General features: G+C 37.2%; 1 protein-coding gene across 1 annotated transcript in view; it reads left to right on the forward strand.

Moving 5' to 3' along the window:
• The window catches only part of LOC117402922 (CUB and sushi domain-containing protein 1-like), a 778,430-nt gene that overhangs the window by 619,759 nt on the left and 143,060 nt on the right, over positions 1-15,611 (forward strand). Inside the window, exons 22-25 of the mRNA XM_034004588.3 lie at positions 2,277-2,446; positions 6,325-6,481; positions 8,239-8,430; positions 10,823-10,949. Coding sequence (XP_033860479.3) covers positions 2,277-2,446; positions 6,325-6,481; positions 8,239-8,430; positions 10,823-10,949 — 646 coding nt within the window. The remainder of the gene's footprint in view (positions 1-2,276; positions 2,447-6,324; positions 6,482-8,238; positions 8,431-10,822; positions 10,950-15,611) is intronic.

The raw sequence follows: 15,611 nt of genomic DNA on the forward strand, positions 1-15,611 counted from the left end.
GTGCATATGTACAGTATGTTATTTTTTTTTTCTTTTTTACTTTCAGGTAGTCTTGCACCTGCTGGGGGATTTCACTTAGATAGTGAAATTACCTCCACGCCTTATTTTCTATTATTAACCAAGCAGCTGCTTCACCTAATCACCGAGATGACTAATAACCCCAAAGACACTACTGATGTGGAAGAACCATTAAATTAATCAATAAAATACATCTAAAGTAAGACAAGCAAACTAAGAACTTTAAACACAGTTTGGGTACAAGAAATAATTCTTTCAAATAAAAAGACACAAGAGTAGATTAACTTTCTCCTCTGAAAATGTACAATATTACTATCATAGGTACCCTTGTATTTTCAACAATGTTCAGAACATTTCTATGCTGTCACTCTTTGATCTTTTAGTTGATTAACTCTACCAATCTTCTAACTAAAAATGACTGTGTGGCAGTATTTCATATTACAGTAAACAGATGAAAAATCTCAGCTGATTGGCGGTTTTCCGCTTTTAGTCAGCCCCCCGGGGCTATTGATGTGATCAATGCAGATCAGGGGCGAGAAAAATGTTCCCGATGTTTTATGAATTTATTTATTTTTTTAATCTTTCATTTTTTTTAAGCTATTAACACATTTCTGACAGTTGGTGATGTTCGTATTTTTTATTTTATTTATTTATTTTTTACATAAAACAGAAATTGATCGCAGACATTGTTGACAAAGCCTGTAGTCACCCACTCTCCTGGAATAATCAATAAATTAGCCATGTATAGCTCACCTTCAAACCAGGAGCACCGTCTCTGCCTTTATTAGAAATGCTTTCCTGTTAAAAATATACTGACTGTACACTTGCGTCTTATACAACAATAACTAAGTCTGCATTTTTTTTTATTGATCCACATGCGTACCTGCATACCAGTTCTGTGAACCCCTGATTATGGATCAAGAGGATACAAGGTGTTGGAAAGCCATATTCTCTGCAGAAAACATATAGACAGAATAAATACTTGTCACAGTAACTACAGCCTGTCGTCTGCATTTTCTTTGCGACCTGATGTTGATGGAGACAAACATAGTGATCCAGCGAATTATAAAATACACCCCCATCTTTAACAAACACCTTTTGAAAATCAAGTAGTTGACAACATTTGATTCCCATAGAAGACAGAGTGAAAAATCATTTTAAACTTTTTTTTTTTTATTATTATTATTATTTCACACATTTCACATACACATTTCTTCTGGACAGGTTCAGGAACAATAGCAATTTCATCATCACTTAATAAATCTCAATTACATGGACATTACATGTAAACTAAGCTTTTACATTTATTTTGTTTAACCACTGTTCGAACAAGCTTACATTTTGCCTGAGTACTTCTTGAAAACCGTCTTCATCTGTTTTAGGTTAGGCAAAATGATAAATAACTTCATTTTCTGTTGCTGGTTCGTGTTCTTATGTTTTTTGCATTCTCTTACAACAAACAATTTTGTCTCTGTAAGTGGGGTTTCAAACTCAAACTCTGAGGAACTCATGACAACATTCCCACAATGTGAGAGACAAACATTTTAACGGTTTGAAGCGTAACAAAAAATAAAAAATAAATGAAAAAATCCAATTACCAAATTAAAAATCAATTGAATCTCATTATTGAACAAGAATCAATTCGGAAGAAATGTTTTAAGTGGCGTTTTAAGTGTTGAATCGGTAAGAAAATAATCCTCAATTTCGAGTTCCTAATGGCACTCAAATAGTATCCCTTACTGATATAATGGGCCACACTTAATCCTATCTTTCCCATTAAATCAATATTTTTAGAAATTCACAACGCTTAATTTTGCTGTTTCTTACTGAATTGCAAATAGCATGTTTCATTAATGTTTTAATGAATGCAAATCTATATAGCCTAGTAGCAACCTTTAGTTCCATTTTGTAGTTGTTCTAACCAATCACTTCTCAAATAAAATAACTCATAATCATGCCTAGAGATTTTGGTCATGACACATCATGATGGTTAGTGGAGTTTCAAACATATAACGATTATTATGTTTTTTTGCTCTGAATCTACTGTATATTTGTTTAATTTATTTTTGGTTTAACATTCACTCTTTTAATGGTGTGCACATATTTAAAATATAGTATTTTTCAAGCTGTGTACCAAATTTGAAATCTGTTTTAGAAAGAAATGTCACCATACCACCATTTGCAAATTGCATTACTTTGACAGTTTTTAATTAGCAAGTTATCTTTTTCTTTTCTTTTTTCTTTTCCTTTTTTTTAAGCTGAATGTGGAGCATTTGCAATTGGAAACAAAGGAATACTGTTATCTCCCAATTACCCATCCAACTATGAAAATAATCATGAGTGCATCTACAAAATTGAGACTGAAAAAGGGAAAGGAATAAGTCTCAGTGCCATAAACTTTCAGTTGCAGGAGGGGGACAACCTTAAGGTAAGGGTCACAGATATTTGATTAGCTATTATAATGTCCTTACTCATTACTTAATGAAAAAAAGTAGTGTGTTATATTACTCGTTACATTTCGTGTCCTGCGAAAGAGTTGTTGTGACTATTGTGTACTTTTTAACTTCTGTATACATCTGGTAATTCATTTATTAAATGTCACAGGTTTTTACAATCTTTGTAGTATAAATACATCAAATTTTTGGCATATAAACAATGTACTGTATATTTTCTGACTTTCAATCATTTTGCATTATGAAGAGAAAATCATACAAATGTTAGAATTCAATAAAACCATGAATAACAGCAACAAAAAAGCCTATAGGAAAATGAACTATATGGTGATAAAGCAGTAAACATGAAAATTATGGGGTGATGCAATAAATGTGGCCACCACTGTCTAATCAAGCAAACAAACACATTAAGAATAGTGGTATGTACAGTCAAGTAAGCCTCCTCTCGATCTTGTCCTATTAAACTTCAAAATACGTGGTGGTAGACACGTTCCCTGTGTTTTTGAAGTGTATGATTAAAATTGGCCTATAGGGATACACATTATTGTGTTCCTAGTGTCTAGCCTTATTCAATGACAAGGCTCAGAGAGACTCCCCACGGCTTATTATTGCTGTGAGATATCCCTAAAGAAAACGTGTCATTGGTGATGAGGCACCGACATTAGAGCAGTCAGGCGTGTCAGGGTCAAAAAAGAAAAGACCCCTAATGTAGGTGTACAACAGCGAAAAGGTAACGAGACAAACTTGTTTCTTTTTAGTGGAAAGTAACTGTAATATTATTACTCAGATAAAAAAATCTAACGTGTTATATTACCTCTTTATTGACAAAAGTAATATTATTACAGTAACACGTTACTGAAGTAGCGAGTTACCCTAACTCTATATATATGGAGTGCCTCTTTCAAAACAATTGATAAGTACTGTATGTTGGACAAAATATGTATACCATGTTTTACTCCAGTCATTAGAGTTGTGTCCTATTTTTGTATATGGAAATTCAACTGGTACTGTCACAAAACTAACAAGAACATGTTCCTGATGTGCGAGGAAAGGCTGAATAAAATATGTTGATACGAATGAACCGATTAAAGACTGTTGTTTAAGCAATAAAACACAAGGTGTGCATTGTTGTAAAATTAAGTACTGACTTGTGCGTTACATACTAGCTGAAACCTCCTTGAAGTGTTTTATTGCAAATATAAAATGATCCACCCCAGAAGAAACACCTTTGTAAGAAAACAAAAGCTTAGTGATGAGGTTAAAGAGAGCCAACAAAAAGGTAAGCCCCTTTCTGAAATCTACTGTAGACAGAACATTAAGGAGCAAGTTTGATATTCGTGAAACGATTTTTGTTAAAGAGGCCAACAATACCCTTTAGAAATGTAAATGTGGTAAGTGCTGATAAGAGATGTTTTCACTACTGACACACTACATAGTGGAAGTGCAGAAAAGAAATCACTCTTGAAGTTTCAAGTACTGATTGTAACATGCTTTTACTTCCAGTTCACCCTTTTGTTACTTGTTCTCTATAGCAACAGAATGCTCAGAGAACAAACATAGATAAAGAGCATCTGCTGAGCCAGATAATGGGGCAACAGGGATCAAATGAAACACAACTGGGAAAGATATATTTAAATCTTGTGCTAATAGATACTGCAGTGCTTTAAGATACAGTAGCTGCGTGAGATTGTAAAGTTTCAGGCAAGTTTCACTCTAAGTTCTTTAAAAAATGGATTGAATCCATACCTCTGTGTAAGTTCAACCAGCATTAATATGTTTCTCCTCCTCAATGTAATCAAAGCAAGCTTTCGCTCAGCGCTCGTCTGTGTAGCTATGGCCGTGGAGCAGTAGCCTCAAACTGGCGCTGTTGCATTCTAACAGGTGTAGACTCCTCGAACACGCCCCTCAGCCAATCAGGACCTCCCGATCAGCTCAGATCTGGTCAAGCCTTCCTGTTTACCACAGCAGCAGCGCAGCTGAACCAGCGACAGGGTCCTCCCTGTCACAAAACGTCATTAGCTTCCTGAGGAATTCCAATAGAAGCTTTTACAATTTTGTTATTTGGCTCAGTTCTAATCAGACCCCCGTGTTGTTCTACTTGCCAAGCAATACCACAGTTCACAAAAAGGGAGAAAAACAAGCGTGAGTAATTACAACTGGAAATGAGAAGCAGTGCATAACTGTAGTGCTCTGTGTGACAGCAGAGAGCTGCAAACTGCCTCCATACGTCATCTTCTTATGTGAGTAAATGCATCTTTGTAAATACATCTTTATTTGATTTTTTCCTCAAGTTGAGGGTGGGAAATTTGGGCTATGTCTTAAATTCAAGGGCATCTTAAATTCGAAGGAATAAGGTAATTTCCCCTGTGAATCCTGTGAGTTACTGTCACTAGAAATTTAGCCTCACCATTAATCATAGATTCATTAAACTGACATGATGCAAATCTTTCATGCATACAAACTATAATGGCAACAGCAGGTTATGGTTCTTTGGTCTAAAGCCAATTAAAGTAGTATGCATGCTTTTGAAAATAAAATCTTAGAATATGTTATTGGACCATAAGTGATGACCTTGTTGTACCTTTTAATGGGACCTCACTAATCATTAAGTTGTCAATATTTTTCCAACCTGCTATTAGAACGTTTTATGGCAGTGCAAGCTTAAAAATGTCTTGATGTTTTAACCTCTAAGAGTTCATTAACATATAAATACAGCCATGTTTATAAGCCATTAGGATGACATTAATTGACCATAACATATTATTAACAACGTGATAAAAAATAAATAAATAAATAAAAAACTTATGTAAAATCACTTCCAAAACTAATATGATTTTAATATAAGGCGCATGTTGCAATTTGTATAATTATTTAAACTAAAGCATCCATTGGAGTTAACTTATTTACCATTTATGGTATAATGTTACTAGTATTGAAGGAAATTAGCATCAGAATTTGACAGGGCAGGCTGGCGGTATACTAGCAGGGCCTTGTGGGGAAGCTCACATTGCCCATTGAAAAGTCAAGAGGACTTCAGTCACCAGATCACAATCCAGCACCATTCAGAACAATTAATCCAAAGAGCTAATAAAATAAATAACATTATTAGATCTGACTACCCGGGGGCATATTATAGACATAAGCATCTTGACAGATTTAAACATTACACTCACATACAAATAGGTATTACCTGTTACTGTACTAGCATAAACCACCAGGTATTAAGTAACTGCACGTTTTAAATACTCTCATGTTGGTGGTTGATTTAGTATGGTCAGGTAATGAATCTCAAGCTGAAGAGGCAGCCCTAGAGGCACAAGTTGATGAACAGAAATTAGATTTGTTCGCTGGCACTTTTAACATTTTGACAGTTGCATGTTCATGTGTCATGATAGAATGCAAAGCAATGTGAACACGTGATGCTGAAGCTGTTATGCAGGCTAAATACAGAATGTAATCCTGTTGTCATTTAACAACAGCATGTTGATTTCTGCACTCAAATATGGGGCAGGGGCAGCAGTGTGGAGTAGTGGTTAGGGCTCTGGACTCTTGACCGGAGGGTTGTGGGTTCAATCCCAGATGGGGGACACTGCTGCTGTACCCTTGAGCAAGGTACTTTACCTAGATTGCTCCAGTTAAAACACAACTGTATAAATGGGTAATTGTATGTAAAAATAATATGTAAAAAAATAATGCAATTGTATGTAAAAATAATGTGATATCTTGTAACAATTGTAAGTCGCCCTGGATAAGGGCGTCTGCTAAGAAATACATAATAAAATAATAAATTTTATATAATAATAAAATGTATAAATTAGCAAAGACATTGATTTATTATATTTATCTTTTAAAGGTTCATGATGGCAAAGATAGTTCATGTCGACTACTTGGCCTTTTCACAAAGAATGAGATGCATGGTGTGATCATCAACAGCACCTCCAACCACCTGTGGTTAGAATTTAACACAAATGGAACTGGCACTGAGAAAGGATTCCAGTTAAAATACAGCAGTGAGTAATTGTACATGTTGTTGTCCTGTATTCATGTAAGATTCAGAAAAACAACATTATTTGTTTATATGTACACTACAGCTTATGTGTTGTGGCAGAAAGCTAATCCTGTGAGCACTTTGGGTGGGCAAGGCAGAAATGTCATAGAAATCTTGTGGGGGCCTGTCTTAGAATGTTCTGCATATGTGAAATAACTCAAACGACTGCCAAGACCCTTATACCTTTTCTACTAAACAACTATATGCTTGTTGCCTGTTAAAACTCATAGCAATACACAGTAAGGGTACAGGTGCTTGCAGGGGTTCTGGGTATATTTAAGATGGGTTTCCATATATAAAATAACATATTGGCCAAAAATATTATCATCACAATAATACATGTTGGATTTGGACAGGTATAGCAAGGGTGGTTGCCCAAAACTAATTTGAGACAACATCATTGTGTCATTATTCATTTCTAGTTTTGAAACATTAAAGTGTGTTTTTTTCTTTTCGTAAAAATTGTGCAAATTACACTTTGGAGTAAAAAGGTTTTGCGAATTCCCCTCATAGTTTAAAGAGCATAAGTGAGTATCTCTTTCATACTGCATGTAATAACTCACACAACTAACTGGATGTTTGTGCCAGTGTCTTTATTATATATCTTTATTATATATATATATATATATATATATATATATATATATATATATATATATATATATTAAATAAACAAACCTGTATCTCATATATGCAAGATTAATTCCAAATCCAAATAGACTTTTAAATTACATAGAATCGAACTCCCTGTTTCTGGTTGCATGAACAGTAAGCATACAGACATTCTCTTTAAAAACAACACTGCAGACAACACTAATACTACTCTTGTACCATTCTTTACTGAGTAAAATACCTTTACCAAAGACCTTACAGCAACAACCAGATGGAGAGGCTGGTGCTATTGCCTACTCTACTAGTAATATTGTGATAGATGTCATACCAGACAAATTAATATTTTGCATATTTTTTGTTTTGTTTTAACACAGATATGACTCTTTTTATAATTAAAAAGGGTTGACATTATTGTGGCACTTATAACACTGTCATATTGTAGGTCTCTGTAGTGTCAATTTATACTTTTTAAAAGATGATATGCATTCCTTGTGGGATATCAGCTAAAAACTGTGACTGCTACACAAATAATCAATTGATTTCATTAGAACCTTACTGTTAATTTCTTTTGACGTGGTAATGCATGTGAAAGCTTGTTTTTTCTTGAGTTTATAAGTTTCTAAGCACCCCTTAAAATAGCCCTTGAAGGAGGGGTTGATCAAGATTACTAAAGTCAAAGATAGAAAGAAAGATAACAGATATAGCAGTTGCAGTGGCATTGAAATGTCACCCTTCATCTCACTATTTTTATTGGATATATATACTGTGTATATATATATATATATATATATATATATATATATATATATATATATATTACAATGATTTGCAATCTACAGTTGACATATGAAAAAGTTATTCATCAAATTGTTGTTTGACAATCAAAAAGCTGTAATAGTGAAAAACGAGTTGAAGTTGACATTTCTTGATTGTTTTGAAGATAGCTTGAAATTACATTTCAGACGTTTTGAATAGAGCGCCTTATCCTGTTTTAAAACTATTATGCTGAAAACAAATACATCCTGAAGGTCCACACAGAAACTCTTCCCAGGACAGCCTTGGAAAAAAAAAAAGAAAACTATCAAAGTTTATATCTTATGTTTCCAGGTTTCGACCTTGTAAAATGTGAGGAACCAGGAATCCCTACCTATGGTTACAAGATTCAAGATGATGGACATTTTGCTGATACATTTGTGTTGTACAGTTGTAACCCTGGGTACACAATGCATGGCAGCAGTACCTTGACCTGTCTAAGTGGGGATCGACGAGTGTGGGACGAACCAATACCTGCTTGTATAGGTAAGAAAAAAGAGTCATTATACATGACATTCTTCCACACTTTAGATCTCACATTTCCTATAGGAAAGATGCACACATTATGTTAAAAGGTATTTTTTTCATAGCAATTGATAAAAAAAAAGTTGAACATCTTTTACACTTTTCGATGCTGCACTTGATATTGAATGAACAAATGTGCGTTGCTTCTTATTTGTAGGAAAAAACAGTCTCAGTTTTTTCAGACAATGAGAACTTCATAAGCATTTATATATAGATATACATCTTAAGAAAAAAAAGAACTTCAAAAAATATATATTAGCGATTTATTTTCTTCAAAATAAGTTAAACCCCAAAAAGCGTCATGCATTGGCTCGCCTTTGAGTACAAGCCACTGCGACCATTCGAATTGGCCAGAAGTACAGCATTAAAGTATAAGCAAGGACCTTTCAATGCATTTTCTTCACTAACAGATTCAAATAAATTACTATTAAAAATGTAATTCAACTTCAAAATTACCTTTCAAAATGTGTGTGTGTGTGTGTTTCATATAGGAAAAAGAGAGATCTAAGATTATGACGGATAAACATACTGTATTAGGTAAGATTTACTGGGATCATTTTGTTAGCACCATGTACTTCAACTATCTGAATGCAAAAATTTGCAGCTCACAACTGAAGTATGAACCAGCCTTAAAATATAAAAAAATCAGGTAAAAGCAAAGCAAAACCTGTGAATTTCATATTATGTTAATTAGTCATAGAAACGTCTTAAAACTGACCACCTGTGTTAAACTGAGAGCATTTTGTTTGTGCAATATGCAGGTTATTCTAGGCTTTCTGAAACCTAAGACAAAGAATTACTTTGCAGCAGCTGTTGGCCTAAATAGGAGTGCCATTATAGTTATTATTATTATTATTATTATTATTATTATTATTATTATTATTATTATTATTATTATTATTTATTTCTTAGCAGACGCCCTTATCCAAGGCGACTTACAATCGTAAGCAAATACATTTCAAGTGTTACAATACAAGTAATACAATAAGAGCAAGAAATACAATAACTTTTGTTCAAGCAAAGTACAAGTGTGACAAACCACAATTCAATAATACAGCAGATAATAGTGATATTTACATCAGGATATGATTAAATAGTGATAGTTACATCAGGATGTGATTAAATACAAAGTACTACAGGTTAAACACTTGGCAGATTACAGTATTCTGAAGTACAGGATTAAATGCAGTAAAATAGGGGGCAAGTGCATGCCAGAGTGAAGATGTGTTGGGAATAAGAGAGGCAGGGGTCCAGGGTGACTCCAAGGTTCTTAGCTGAGGAAGAGGGAGAGAGTGTGGTAGATTCCAGAGGAACAGAGATAGAGAGATCAGAGGGGGGGGGAGGAGTTGAGGTAGCTGAAATGCAATTACAGTCAATGAGACAATCTTCTATTCCTAGGTACTGGAGTATTTTGGAATTGCATGTAAGACAAATTTAAACAGTTAAATACAACATCTGATATCCAACACTTTATATCAGCAAGGCATGCAACTAATAGCGCCCCAGCAGAGGTGCTGCCTGGATTTATAGACAAGTACAGTTGTGTGTCATCAGTGTAACAATGGAAGCTAACTCCATGTCTGTGAATAATGTTGCCTAATGGTAACATATATAAAGAAAATAACAAGGGGCCTAAACTAGAACCCTGAGGAACACCGCAGATAACTTCCGATAATACCGATTTATTCTCCTCAATGGAGACATACTGGAATCTGTTGGAAAGGTATGACTGATCCTATGATCCATGGTATTCCAGAGACAATAAATGCTGATCTGGGATAGATAGAAAAAAAACAATATCTGAAAAGGGGTTTGTGTTTTATTGCAGAATTGATAGATAGAGGATTGTAAAGTTACAGGTAGGAATAGATGTTAAATTAAGGTCCAAGAATCCTGTGAAGTTTTTATTATTTGCCACTAAATCAGATTAATCAGAGGCATAACATAAGGTATATGAATCATTTGTCCAGGCAACATTGATACCAGGGGAGATTTAAGTCTGGAGAAATCTCTTACTACAAGTACAATGTTCAGGATCAGATACAGTGGTAAATGATTTATCGCAGTATTGTATGTATACTGTAAACACATGTTGCTTTAAGCTAAAAACCTGTACACGATGTTCCTTTGGATTTACTTAACATGTATTTATTTGATATGGTATTAAATTAAATCAAGCAATTAAGATATGCACAAACTAGCTATCAGCTCCTTTTGTCTTCTTCTTTGGGAGCCATAAAAGGAGCATATATATATATATATATATATATATATATATATATATATATATATATATATATATATATATATATATAATTTAAATCTATATATTGTTTTCTCATTGTGTATTTAGCTGAATGTGGAGGCCACATTACAGGAGCTACTTCAGGAAGAATATTGTCACCTGGTTACCCTGCACCGTATGACAATAACCTACAATGTATCTGGTCCATTGAAGCAGATCCTGGTAAAACCATAAGGTAATTTAACATATGTGTGTATGGATATGATGTGCATTGTTGCAGAGAGCCCTTGTACTGTTTTTTACAGTAGTTGTAGTTTTAAAAAATGGAGTATGGACACTGGCAGGCAGGTTACAATGCAGTGCGTCCAAGGCTGGTTATGGGAGTTTAGCTGTCTGTTTCTTCAGTGCAGGCTTTGGAGTACTGGAATCTGTTATTTATAGAAATACTAAAAGAAACTAGTAAAATTATTTGACGAATGATTCAGCCAGCAGTCTGTATCAATGTCTTCATGAAATGGTTTAGCTCTGGGCAGTTTCCGGTGTATGAGAGCTTAATAAAAAATAAAACAAAATAAGAAAGGTAAAAATAATGAAAATGACAAAATAACTAATTAGGGTTCAATTATGCATTAGAAGCTTTAGAGAGAACTGAATTAACAAGAGAAGGACAGATTGTCCTTAAATGAAGAATTGTCTCTAAGAATACAATTGTATATTTTTTCCTGCTAATCCTGTCAGTAAGCGTCTATTTAGGTGACAGTGCCCGTAAATGAAGGATCTACCGGGTGGTAGTTGACTACCTCCTGGTAGAGACTTCATCGAGAGTCCACTTGCTATTAGAAAACATTTTTTTTTACATTATTTTCAACAAAAGTTTAACAGATTTACCTTGAACTTGTAATGATTAGTCTGGTTAACTTTCTCAACTTTCTGTTGAGAAAAGTTTTAGGAAAGTAGTCTCGAAAAAGTTCTTAAAGGATCACATACATAATTAGAGAGAGAGAGAGAGAGAAAAAATGTATTAAACAAATAACTTTTTACCTGTCAGAGCAGAGTATAGTTTATATGAACAGTGCAGGTATCTGAATGGAGCAATACTGTAGTACAAAATTGTTCGTGTCCCTGTTTGTTGTTGTTGAAAGATGCTGTCTGAACTCCAGTCGAGCTGACAAGCTTTGATTGGCTAACTCGGAAGTTGTGGGTACAGGACTGCTTGCTTTCGTAGTATTGATTGGCTGGTTTTGGTCGCTAATAAAATAAACGTGGACCAATTGTATCTTTGAGTATTATTTGCTGTCCAATAGATGTCAACTGAGCTTTCATTACGGCAATTCAGAATGAAAAAGCCGTCACTTGCGCGGATTGATTTTAAGTCTGATTGACAGCTGATGCTGCTGTCTGACAGACGTACTGAATAGTTTACTAATCCATAAACAAGGTTCCATAGATAGGAGCAGCCTGTACAAACCAATTACTCTGTCTGCCCTTATGGAACAAACCTATATTTTTAATATATGGTAGAAAAGTATGATCCTTCTACTTTTCATATATAGAAGTTGGCCCCTTTTTTATATATATTTAAATTATGTGGATTACAGACTAATGAAAATATATGGTGCATGTGACAAAGTGGGTAAGTGCGTGCAGGTGGATGCAATGCAGCAGTGCAGAACAAAACAGACAGACAATGATATTCAAGTGCAAGGGTGTTTATTGAAGTTTTCAATGTCCACAGAGCCTTATGGCGAACACCTTTAAATAATAATAAAAAGTCATACAGCGGCATGTGTCACTTTGTTATTGTAATCCCCGGGTTTGACCCGTAACCAAAAGACCAGTTCTATTACACCCACACAAAACACAAAACACAAACACAGTAACAGTGAGTGATATTAGTGCTCGTGGTGCAAAGACAGTTCTCCATGAACAAAGGGAAAGTGTTGGTGTCCGGGTTTAATGCTGGCTGAGTAGCGGCAGCTCCGGATCGTGTTAGTAGTCCAAAATAACAAACAACAGTTTTTACTCAAACAAACAAACAAACAAACAAACACACACAACACTCACGTTTTGGATCTCACAGGTCTTTGTTATCCTTCTAGGTTTCCTAACCATTTACAAAGGAACAGATCACTTTCACTATGACCCCTATTTATACCCTCCCTCATGACCCCTTGGTTAACAAGCGCATCCACTCCTCCAATCCGCGGATGCAACGCCGTTTCCCATCCGGGTCATTGAGTTTGGGTGCCGTAGCTTAGCCTCTTTTCTAGATGGCCGACTTCCACCTAACCCTGGGAATAAACTGTCGCACCATTTAGTCCAGGTCGGGAGGGAGATCTAACACCAAGAATCATTTGATCTCTGTCACAGCGCACCATATATTTTCAAATATATGGATAACAGACTAAAATATATTTTAAATATATCCATATGTTTTAAATATATAAAAGGGGCCAATTTCTATATATGAAAAATATAAGGATCATACTTTTCGACCACGTCAGGTTACCTGGTAAGTGCGGTTATTATTATTATTATTATTTATTTCTTAGCAGACGCCCTTATCCAGGGCGACTTACAATTGTTAGCAGATATCACGTTATTTTTACATACAATTGCCCATTTATACAGTTGGGTTTTTTACTGGAGCAATCTAGGTAAAGTACCTTGCTCAAGGGTACAGCAGCAGTGTCCTCACCAGGGATTGAACCCACAACCCTCCGGTCAAGAGTCCAGAGCCCTAACCACTACTCCACACTGCTGCCCTATGCCCGGTTGGAGAGGTAGGAGGAGAACCAGGCCAGAGCAGTGCCAGATTCCCAGGTCAGCGAGAGGATAGTAGAATAGAGTGATCGACAGTGTCAAAGGCAGCAGAGAGGTCGAGGAGAATTAGTACAGAGGAGAGAGAGGCAGCTCGGGCAAAGTTTAATGAGTTGGTGACAGACAGGAGGGCGGTTTCAGTGGAGTGAGCAGAGAGTGGTTGGACAGGAAAGCAGAGAGCTGGCGGTGTACAGCCCGCTCGAGGGTTTTGGAGAGGAAGGGTAGGAGGGAGACAGGACGGTACCTCTGGAGGGAGGTGGGGTCGAGGGTAGGTTTTTTGAGGAGGGGAGTGATAGAGGCTTGTTTGAAGGCAGAGGGAAAGAGACCGGAAAGGAGAGAGGTGTTGAGGAGATGAAGGGAAGTAGAGCAGGAGTAGCAGCTTGAAAGAGGTGAGTGGGGAGGGGGTCCAGGGCACACATGGTGGGTTTGTGACCCTGGAGCAGGGAGGAGAGGTCAGAGTCTGAGAGGGGAGAGAAGGTGGAGGAGGAGGGTGAGTTAGTAGAGGATGCAGTGGGTGTAGTGGTTGGAGCAGGAGGAGGTGCGGGGGAGGGAGAGGTGTTAAAGAGTTTGCGGATATCTGAGATTTTAGAAGAGAAGAAAGAGGCAAAGTCATTAGAGGAGATAGAGGAGGGAGGAGGAGGGGGGGTTAGGAGGGAGGAGAAGGTAGAGAATAGTTTACGTGGGTTGTTAGTGGAGGCTTGGATTACAGATTGGAAATAAGGACATTTAGCAGAGGAGAGAGTAGAGGAGAAGGAAGAGAGGAGAGTGCGGTAGAGGTCTAGGGCAGCAGGGAGTTTGGTTCTCTTCCATTTCTTTTCAGCAGATCGCAGTGTGATTCTTGCTGAGCGGAGCGCAGAGGAGAGCCAGGGTCAGGAGGTGAGGGGACAGAGGGAGTCGAGGGAGGAGGTGAGGGAGGAGAAGAGGGTGGAGGTAGCAGAGTCTACAGAGAGTTGTGAGAAGGAGTCGATAGGAGGGAGGTGAGAGAGAGCAGTGGAGGCAAGGACAGAGGGGGAGAGAGAGCGGAGGTTACGACGAGAGGTGACAGTGGGGGTAAGAGGATCAGGGAGAGAGGGGAGAGACAGAGAAAAAGAGATGAAATAGTGATCAGAGAGGTCCAGGGAATTGACAGAGAGGTGAGGTCTAGTTGACGGCCAGCTTTGTGGGTAGGGGGGGATGGAGAGAGACAGAAGTCGAAGGAGTGAAGGAGAGGGAGGAATCCGGCAGAGTGGCTGGGGTTGGAGAGATGGATATTGAAGTCACCTAACAGGACAGTTGGGGTAGACAGAGAGGGGAGGGAGGAGAGTAGATAGTCGAGTTCATCTAGAAAGTGAGCGAGAGGTCCAGGTGGACGGTACAGTACAATTAGCAGGAGTTGACAGGGAGAGGTTAGTTGGACGGCATGAAATTCAAAGGTATTAACAGAGAGTGAGGAGAGGTTGGAGGGGACAGAAAAGAATAAGGAGGGAGAGAGGAGAAGACCAGTCCCACCTCCCCATCCAGTGAGATGCAGGGTATGGGACAGGACTTAGAGAGAGGACAGGGCGGCAGGAGTTGCAGTGTTATCAGGGGACAGCCAGGTTTCAGTGAGAGCAAAGAAATCGAGAGAGAGAGGTGGGAGGCAAAGGCAGAGATGAAATCAGCTTTGTTAGCAGAAGAGTGACAGTTCCAGAGTGCACCAGAGAGTGTGCGGGAGGGGGGGATAGGCAGAGGGATGAGGTTAGAGGTGTTGGAGGAGCAGTGGCGGAGAGAGGGCAGAGGACGAGGGCGAGAGGACAGAACAGGGATGTGAGAGACAGTCCTAGCAGGACAGGCAAGACAAATAGGCACAAGATAATATGGCATTTATAGAAAAACAGAAAGTTGTTAAATAACTGCCTTTTATTGTTCAATGGACATTTTAGAGGCAGGCTAACATACTGTCATGTTGGAGTACTTATTTCATTCTCTAAGAAAACCAGTGGAGGCTTTTTCATGAGGACAAATATATGGTTTAAACTTGAACAGTGGATTGTTCATGTACTGGCTTACATATTTTCACATACCCAGACAACCTTCAATCAAGAATAATCACACAGAC

This window comes from Acipenser ruthenus, chromosome 5 (assembly GCF_902713425.1).
Source record: "Acipenser ruthenus chromosome 5, fAciRut3.2 maternal haplotype, whole genome shotgun sequence".
NCBI lineage: Eukaryota > Metazoa > Chordata > Actinopteri > Acipenseriformes > Acipenseridae > Acipenser > Acipenser ruthenus.